This window comes from Ctenocephalides felis, unplaced genomic scaffold, assembly GCF_003426905.1.
Source record: "Ctenocephalides felis isolate EL2017-DRISC unplaced genomic scaffold, ASM342690v1 CF-g0.4_SCAFFOLD_01886, whole genome shotgun sequence".
NCBI classification, from domain to species: domain Eukaryota; kingdom Metazoa; phylum Arthropoda; class Insecta; order Siphonaptera; family Pulicidae; genus Ctenocephalides; species Ctenocephalides felis.
Window position 1 is genome coordinate 18,202,017 of NW_020538040.1, and position 10,752 is coordinate 18,212,768.

At 30.1% G+C, this 10,752-nt stretch overlaps 1 protein-coding gene across 1 annotated transcript in view; it reads left to right on the forward strand.

The window, feature by feature from the left end:
• The window catches only part of LOC113377526 (nuclear pore complex protein Nup88-like), a 276,647-nt gene that overhangs the window by 132,533 nt on the left and 133,362 nt on the right, over positions 1–10,752 (forward strand). Inside the window, exon 2 of the mRNA XM_026617875.1 lies at positions 3,154–3,326. Within this exon, the coding sequence (XP_026473660.1) occupies positions 3,154–3,326 (173 nt within the window). The remainder of the gene's footprint in view (positions 1–3,153; positions 3,327–10,752) is intronic.

The following is a 10,752-nucleotide window of genomic DNA, read 5'->3' on the forward strand; positions in this document are numbered from 1 at the left end:
ATTTAAATTTTTAAATCTATATTTATCACATATTATCTTCAGTTGCATTTGTCTGGCATTTAGTCCCTCCTAATTTCCTTAAACTAAATTATATCTATATGTATTTGTGTTTCCATAAGGGAGTTTTTAAGGGATCTCTTTAGACAGAGTCACCCTTATCTATATTAATTTTCTATGCCCACCCTATTTAATTTATCGCAAAACATTAAAAGAAAAAGGACTATCGGATGACAGTGACTAAATATCGTCGATGTAAAAAAACGGTGAACCGAAAAATGAGAAGAAATGGGGTTGTCTGTAAATGATTAGTGATATACATATTAGTGTACCAGGGTAATATTTTATTCAGTTGTATTTCTATTTAATTTGTACAGTATTTCTTTGTCATCGATGTTTTATGACATGAGTAAAAAGTGTTGAAACGACATTTTTTTACGGCCATTAAAATCAATTTTATAATTAAAGCATTCCTGATTATATGCTTGTAAATCTTATAATTGAAGCATTTTACTGTTTTTATGGTTTTAGTTAGGTATTATTTAAAAAAATTATAATTGCCATAATTCGGTACAAATGAAAATATGTAGATAAGATGGGAACTCCTCGTTTTATGACCAAAACTAAATTTTATGTATGCATAAGCTAAGCTTTATTTGAAATACAAAAACAAAGAGAATCATTGTTTCTAAACTTTGTTTTTAATTAGTATTTATATATAATTGATAGCGTTTATTCAGGATACTCACCTTATATTACAGAATTATTTCTTTACAAATTCTATAGTTTATAAGAAAAAAGTTAGTTAGGCAATGGCTTTTATCAATGGTATTTTGCTGTTTAACCTAATAATTAAACTGCATGGCGTTGATTAAACTGTGTAGCTATTATTACAAATAAAATGGTGGATCTTCACCTCGCCTATGGGGTAAAAACGACCAGGTGACAATTTTTTGAAAATAAAAGCAAAAAAAACAGCTTTACAATGATGGATTAGCTTGGGAGTATAACTATGGTAATTTAACATAGTTAAATAGTTTGTTGTTCGATATGCGTTTTTCGTTTTCATGTATTTGGTTTGCGTTTTATAGTATATTTGCTAAAATTCACATTGGTTCTTTGTGCCCCCCCCCCCTTTCCTATAATATAGCCCACATATTTTTTTCATCCATAGTCTTAGTATTACAACCATTCACACAAATTAATGTCAACGATAAAAAATTCTCAGTTATGCAGCAATGGGGCTGCAAGACGAGAAGTTCTCAATTGTCGCGTAATCAAATCATTGTCAGGACGATATTTAGCGGAAATACTCGTCAAGGCGAAAAGTCATTCGATATCAGGATATACGAGATGGTTTCGCCGACAGAAATAGAAACGCCCTATTTTTTTCATTTCTTTATTCGCATTTGTAAATTGAATTACTGGAAAGAAATCGGGCTCTTACTTTGTCCAATTCTGTTGTTATTGAATATTTTGATAATCGTGATAAAAACATTATAATACATAGAGATACTTTACATATAATACATGATTGTTGATGCCCAAATTCAATCACTACATTTCTAAAACTTCAGCATATTTGTTACATAACTTCAGCATATTTGTTACATAATTTGAGCTGCATTTGCATGGTATTTAATCCTTTGTATTTTTCTATTGCTGAATTAATTGAATTAAAGAGAAATCAGAAATCAGAAAATATGGAGATGGCGCGAAAGAGATAGTGGATTTTGTAAGTTTTCTTCCTATTTTATTATTTGATAGATTGTGACATCGGAGTAATTATTCTTCTATAAGCAACCAACTTGGTTAAGATTATTTTCTAAGCTTGCTAAAAAAAAGTTTCTTGTTTTAGTTCTAGTTAGTAAGTTGCAGTTAAGTTCAATCAGGCAGTTAAGTCAGTTGTTAATATGAAATAATCAATCAAAGTCTTTGTTTCTTTATACTGATCGGCTCTCCACATGTTTTTTGGTGGCAGCGGTAGGATCCAGCATTATATTTGGTGTCATCGATGGGATCTTTTCATATTTTGATATCATTGGTGGTTCCAACATATTATTTAGAGCAACTAAGCAATTTAGCAACTTGTTTAAGATTATTTAAGCATAACAACTAATTAAGATTATTTTCTAAGCTTGCTTAAAAAAGTTGTTTGTTTTAGTTCTTGTTAGTCAGTTGCAGTTCAGTTTAATCATGCAGTTTAATTTGAGGTAAATAATCATATCTTTGTTTCTTTATACTGATCGGCTCTACATATTATTTGGTGACAGCAGACCTTACATATTTAGTTGGCAGCGATAGGATCCGACTTTATATTTGGTGTCCGACTACTCTACAAATTTTGGTGTCACCGGTGGGATATTCACGAATTTTGGAGTCATCGGTGGTTCCAACATGTTATTTAGTAAAGTAACTAAGCGATTTAGCACTTTGGTTAAGATATTTTTTTAAGCTTGCAATTAGGCAGTTAAATCAGTTGTAATTGAGATAATATGAAATAATCATTTCAAAAGTCCTTGTTTCTTTATACTGATCGTCTCTCCACATATTATTTGGTGGCAACGGTTGGATCCAACATTATATTTGGTGACATCGGTGGGAGGTCTACAAATTTTAGTGTTATCAGTGGGATCTTTACAAATTTTGGTGTCATCAGTGAGATCTCTACATAATTTGGTGCCACCGGTGGTTGCAACATATTATGTATTTAGTTGAGCGATTTAGCAACTTGGTTAATATTATTTAAGCTTAACAACTAGCTTGGTTAAGGTTACTCTCTAAATGCTACTTTATTATTTGGCAGATTATTACATCGGCGTAACTATTCTTGTATTATTAAAAGCAACTAGCTTTATTAAGATCATTTCCTAAGCACATCACTAGAATAATAGTATAATTATTTTAAATTTTAAAACTTCTGAAAGGTCGATTTTGTAAAAGGATATTTATCATTGAATTTCTAAACCATCACTTGTCTTTAGCAAAAATTTTGTTACTTAATTCACTTTCTACTTCATATTATTACTCTTTGAGATTGAAAATTTTTGAATCATTTTATAAACATTATAAGTTAAATAATAACTGTTTCGACACTACATCTATAACATGCTCGATATTGACAAAGAATCTAACTTTTTTTTTTTATTTTTCCAGACTTTGGTGTGTACAAATCCACCCTGCATTAGAAACGTATTTAGGATCAAGACAAGTCCAGCCAGTATCTGGTTGGGCATCTTTGGTGATAAAGGTATTTCTTTGATGGAATTGCCTAGACGTTGGGGGCCCAATGGATATTTCTCAGGTGGCAAAGATACAGTTTCCTGTCGGTGAGTGCTTTATAGACATTTTTTTAACAATAATTGTAGATCATAATATATATTCAATCTCGAATATAAAATTTTGGTATCAGTGGCAGAATGTATAACTAGATGTTCTATGTATGTGTTTCTTACGATTCAGTTATATTTTAATGGTTCCCCAAATATATCTTAAAATTCCGTTTTTAAATCGCGCCATACCAAAGAGTGAGGTATTCAGTGAGAAATTAACTGCACAAAGTTACGCTGGCGTTTCGGCGGAAAAAGATAGGCGTTCACCATCCCCCATCCCCCATCCCCCATTCGAAAACTTTAAATAAAACTTTAAATGCGAAATAGCAAGGCAAAGCAAGAGATTTTATTGTACAGGAATATTATATTATTACATCGCGTATCGTGGCGAACAATGTAAAGAGCCTGTGGATGTACGCCTGTCCCTGCTGGTAGCTAATGTATGCATAATTCATACGCCAACGAAAGATATAAATTAGCCTGATATTTCCGACCGTTTGCCTTGCTAGTCTCACTCGCCTGTAAGTTAAAAATTATTTTGATATTTCTACATGTGTTTGAAAGAATATGAGGATTGCAAACGATTCAGAGGACTTATTGTTCGGGTGATGGAAAGCAAATCATTTATTTAACCATTTAACTGTGGCACGCTCATTGAACTGTGTACACTCTAATGTGTCGTCAAAATCGAGGTATAGAGCCACTTTTCATTCATTTATTCAAAAAATATATATTTCAATAAATATAAATATGTACATAACATTTTTTTATTCGTTCAGATTTTTACCAGTAGGTACGGTATCCAGCATCATATCTAGTTTTGTAAACAATAAGAAGCTCTAAATGAATATAAAAATGATATCATAATTGCGACAAAAAACGAGGAAATAAAATTTAGTTTCACTTACAAATGGCCTCAAAATATTTTAAATCTTGAAAACTGAGATTTGAAGATGTTTTTTGTTTTACAAAATTTGCCATCTAAGTAGACAATGGTGAAGAATTTTATGACGAATATATTCATCAATACACAAAATTTTGCTACATCTTCATGACGAGTATACTTGACAATCATGGTTAACTGGTTGAAATAAATTCAGTTAGTGATTTCGTTCGATTCATTGTCATCCTGAAAATTTCTTTATGTTCTTTCCAGAAACTTCATCTCGCAAATTTAATATTTTTATGTTTCAAGTCTTCTTATAAGTCGTTTGGCACCATAATTGAAGAAAATATTCGGCATTTTCTTGAAAACTTTTGCACCTATTTAAAACTTGCATATATTATAGAACTCAGCATTGATTCACATTGAATAGTTTTGCATGGAAATTAGTAATTTATTCACTGTTAGATTAAAATCATCAAAAATTTAGAAATTCTGTTGATTACATTTTGACCAAGATCTCCTGGACCATTCCTAAGTAATTTCCAATCTCTATGTTTTTTAGTAAGGATTTCGATTTATCCACTAGCTAGATCTAACCTAGTATATATTTTTGTAAGGATTTCAATTTATCCACTAGATTGAACTTGTTCTTAAAGTAAAATGTCTTGTGTATCTTCTTATTCATTCACTTCAATTGACCAATATTTATTGATCAAATAATTGTGTGACAACTATTTGTGCGCTACAAGTCAAACAGAATTCACATTATTTGTTAGGAATTGTTTTGATTAGGTTGTGGCAAAGATTGTCTAGGCCGTTTCTAAGAAATTTTGAATCATCTGGTAAGTAAGGATTTCTAGTTATCCGCTAAATAGAATTTGTATTAAATTTGCATTTTTGCATCTTCTTGTATATTCAATTTTATTGACATCTTTGCATCTTCTTGTTTATTCAATTAATTGTGTGACAACTATATATTTCCAGCAAGTCGAGCAGGATTTAAAACTGTTTGAAAGATATTTATTTATTACGAAATGTGCTGATTAGATTTTGGCAAAGATCACATGTGCTGATTAGGTTTTTTAGTAAGGATTTCAATTTATTCACTAGCTAGAACTTGGCTTAAAATAAAATGTCTCTTACATCTTCTTATTTATTTGATTTAATCGTCTATAATTTATTGATCAAATAATTGTGTGACAACTATATTTGTCCAAGTTTCGGCAAGTAGAAGAGAAATTAAAACTGTACGAAAGATATTTGCTAGGAATTGTGCAGATTGGGTTTCGCCTGGTTTGTTTTTAAGCAATAATTAATCATCTATTTAATTAATCTCTGTTTAGTAAGGATTTCAATTTATCCACTAGATAGAACTTGTCTTAAAGTAAAATGTCTCCTACATCTTCTTATTTATTCAATTTTATTGACCATTAATTTATTGATCGAATAATTGTGAGACAACTATATATGCCCTGCATGGGACAGGAAACAAAAGATATGTTTTAAGAATTGTGCTGATTAGGTTTCAGCAAAGATCCACTGGACCGTTTTTAAGTAATTGTCAATCACCTAGTATGTTTTTAGTAAGGATTTTAAATTATCCACTAGATAGAACTTGTCTTAAAGTAACAATATCTTTTGCATCTTCTTATTTAGTCAATTTTATTGACCATTATTGATTGGTCAAATAATAGTATGACTACTATAAATTTCCAGCAAATCAAACAGAATTCAAAACTATTTGAAAGATATTTGTCAGGAATTGTGCTTATTAGATTTTGGCCAACATTGCCTGAGTCGTTTCTACGTAATTTTTAATCATCCGGTATGTTGTTTAGTAACGTTTTTTTATTTCAATTTATGCACTAGATTGAACTTATTTCAAAGTAAATTGTCTCTTGCATCTTGTAATTTATTCAATTTTATTGAAGATTAATTATTGATCAAATGATTCTATATCAACTATGTATGACCTGCAAGTCGAACAGAATTCACAACTATTCGAAAGATATTTGTTAGAAATTGGGCTGATTAGATTTTGACCAAGATTGCTGGGCAGCTTCTAAGTTATTTTGAATTATCTATTAGGTTTTTTTTAGTAAGGATAATTGAACCTATAATTGTATGACCACAATATTGTCTTGCAAGCGTATCCTATTTTTTTCTCAAAGTATTTTTATAGATGCACCTCTGCGTTTTTAACGAACAATCTCCATCAGCACATAGGTACAAACTCACCCTCCAAAATAAACATACGAGAATGCTACAACGTCGCCCACTACCACAGGGTGAAAATATCATTTGCATACAAAGGCAATAACATTAATTCGAAAGATTTTTCCCAGGGAAATTATTATTGTTGACGAAAATTCAAAGATTACACACAGCACAGCAACGGGAGAGTTAGAGCCGTTTCAGGTTAGGGGTTTCCAAAACTTTACCTCGGCAATTCCAAATGTATGTACATAAATATATGAACGTATAAATATTATGCAAGTGTGCTTTAGGTAATTTAGGTAACAACGATTATATTATTTCAAACTCGCGCGGTAAAGTTTCGCTTAATAGCGAGGCTTGAGGTGTTAGGAGAGCTTAACTGTAATTAATATTTATTACTGAAATAAGATCATTCTGATTTTGATATTAATATCGTATTCATACGATTTGATTGTTAAGCTTTATTGTTCGAGATATTTACCATTTGAAACGAATTAGGAAATAAATTTACACTACCGTCTCACTTTTTAACTCGTTGACTTGATTTGAGCTTTCATGACACAAAGCTTAAATATGAGCATATTTTCAACTCTTTTAAAGAAAAAGTTGTAGTTATTTTTCAGAAATTAAAATGATTTGTATAAATGACTGTTAAATTTATGTGTTTATATCACTCTTACTCTCAAAAAGTGATATATATTCCATAATTTGATCTTAGACTTCAAAAAGAATCTCTAACTTTGGGATAAAATTTATAGTTTGAGAGTTGTTTTAGTTGCTATTAATTTGTTTTGTTTTCAATATATAATTTTAATAACTTCATTCATACTTTAGCGTAATTTTAAAATTTACTAGTAGTTCATGGCTATTGATAAATGGAGTTTGAAATTTTGCTACAAGCAAAATAAAAAATATATAATTGTTTTGTGGAGACAATAACTTATTCATTATATACAGACAACTAGTTAATTTAGAAATAACATACCTCGCCAATTGGCATTTCACTCACATACGCATAGATTTCTGAAAATAAAAGACTTTTCAGTAATGTAGGGTGAAACAGGTATTTTCATACGGAATTATTTAACCTTTTCATATAACGAAGATCACTAAAATAAAAAGCATTTTAATATAAATTACTCAAAGATCGCTCTTATTCCAGGTATTTCAAACAATTTATCTATTTAATATCTATCTTAAATAATTCAAACTTATAAATAGTAATTTTGAGCAATGTTAACAAAAAATTTTGATCGTGCAATCACTAACAAATTTCTATTGATTTTAATTTATATGTTTTTTCAAAATGTTGGCATAACTATTAGTATTTTATTCAATTATTGAATAAAATAGTTGCTTTATTTTAATTCATTTATATTTTACTCATTATTTATAATTAGCTTGTACATTAAATGCGATAACTCACTCAGATTTTATAATTAAATTGCGGTATTAAATTATGTAGTTTGCTAACTATGTAGAAATTTAGAATAGAATTCAGATAACAAGTCAACTACGGTTTCAATTTCAAATTTTAATTTGCCTTCACCTGTTCTGAAGTTTTAAATTGTAATTTAAATTGCTATTAATTATCACATCTAGTTTTTTTTAAAGCGATATATTTTATTCTAGCATATTTCTTGAGAAGACAAACGAGCAGTCAATAACTCTTTTTTTAAACTTTAACTATATATATATATATATATATATATATATATTATATTAGATATGTATATTTAATAGTTTTGGCGTATATATGTTGCAGCAATGCCCACGAATTACGATTTTTACTTGAGATCATTTTTGAGATCTATAACAAAAACCTCAGATAATATTTGTTATACTGCTTGATATCGAGCTGACCGAGCTCGGGATCGAACTCAATTTTGAAATTACATTATATACATTAGACAAATTCACACATATACGTACGTTTTTCTCAGAGACGTCTGGATTAGTTTTTGGCAAAGGCAGTCCCAGCCGTTTTGGAGTTTTGAAGCAAAAAGTTCAAAAACAACCAGTTTTTGAGAGAAAGGCACATTCGATTGTAATTATTACAAAACATTTAATTTGTATTGATTGGGCGATTTTTTTTTAATTCACTGCTATATTTACAACTGTTTCGTTAAGAAGATTTAGTAAATTTTTGGAATTTACAATTGTCAGCCGTAATAGGGACATTGTATATTTTAGTGACATATTGCAAAAACAACTCAATAGCTGCTTTTCCATTCGTTAAAAATAATAATAACTATATTTTAATCATAGTAATATAAACTTTACTATTTTTTATAAATAATTTTTTATAAGTAGGTACTAAGTTATTTCAATCTTTATCAGAAAAATTGATGAATTAAATCAGATTGCGTACATTTTTGCGAAGGCAGGTCTAGTGTTTTGGAAGTTACGGCGTAAAAAGTGTAAAGAATAACCGTTTTTCAGTGAACGGCACAACCGATTAGAGTGTTTCAAAAAACATATTGCTTTGTCGACGGCGTTTGTTTAATATGTTTTCGTTCTTATAGATAAGCATTGATAAAGTTCGTCGCTCAAATATAAGCACTTGTATTAGATTTATAAAATACGACAATGAAATTTACAGTTTTCATAATAATTATTTTAAAATATCTGAAACAATTATCATTTATTAATATTGATTGATTATTTTTATTTCGCGAATGTTTAATTACAGTATGGAAAGTTCCAGCAATTTTCCTTAAGGCACAATACCATTCACCACTAATAAAATGCCCATAGGGTAAGTTATAGTAATGGGCCGAAAACCGAAAGGTTTTTAGAGGTTTCTGAACATTTTGGCATACCTCAGAAAAAATGGATGTGTGTGTGCGTGCGTGTTTTGTGTGTATGTATGTATGGATACAGTTTTTAGGGCGGGTAAACAATTTTTTTTTTGTATATCGAAAATAATTCAGATTTTATTTTTATTTCTGGCTAAGGTTCTAAAGCTCAGAACTCAAAACTTATATACTTTAAATAGATGATTTTTACTTTGTAATTCAGTTTATATATAATACTTAGAAATATTAGACAACTGAAATAATTCTAAAACATTTAATATTTGTCGAATATTTCGTTACGGTACGGGAAGTTCCAGCAATTTGCTTTAAGGCACGATGATATTTACCACTAGTTTTTTTTTATTTTATTTTCATTCTGCAATCTATAAAAAATAATTATATTTAGCAGAGAATGCTGACAAGTGATTTTATTTAATTTACATTTTTTTATTATTTTTTCCTGACTTTTTCTTCCCATTTCGGTCCTGTGTTTTAATGCGTTCGAACGCTAATCCCGCGACGCGCGGATTATAAGTCGAGAGAGTGACTTCAGTTGCTTTGGTCGCCGCGTCATTAAGATCTTTCGGGGGATTTGGAAGCAAATAGCAAAGCGAAATATGAAAATTCGGGATAAAGAAAGGATTCTGTTTATGGGCCTCTATTGGGGATGGGAGAGATGCAGCCGAGAGAGGTGTCCTCGGACTGATCAAGCCTGATTATGGGTACTTCTAGTTAATTCATGATACTTATTTGATAACGCCGAAGGTGACAGTGCTTTTCGTAGTTGATAAGATGTATTAGAAGCATTCAATTTAATTTTTATCAGATACAATGCTCTTATGTCAACGATTTTTTCCAATATTCAAAGCACTCTTTTCTTATCGTCACTTTTGGGCGTTCCATTATATCTCACAGTTTTTATTTCATTCATTATTACAAATTTCCGAGCTTTGATGTGTCTATGTTTTGGGAACAATAAAAAGTCACAAGCATAGTTTTTTTATCGAACAAAATTTAACACAATATCTTTGCCTAATTTTTTAAGACTACAGACTATACAGAACAAGGCACTGAGATTACTTTGCGTTTCAAAGATTTCTGAACATTTTGGCGTACCTTAGAAAAAATGGATGGATGTGTGTGTTCGTATTTGTGTGCGGATGTGCGTATGTGTGTGCGGATGTGCGTATGTGTGTGCGCATACAATTTTTCGTCGACGATTTCGGGAGCACGGTTAGTACTAGACAAACCGAGAGATCCACTGACAAGACACTATTATTCTACAAAATATACACGAACAGACTGACGTACCGACAGTATAAGACTATATTAAAAAGCTCATTGAAAATTGTTACCTCAAACGTAGATATTACGACAATATTAATATCCAAGCACATGGTTAATTTACAAGAGTATATAATTTGGTATGGAAAACATGCCAAATTTCTTGAATTTTAAAAATTAAATGTTACGGAAACCAAATATCTTAGATAGAAAATTTAAAAATTCTTTAATTTTGAAA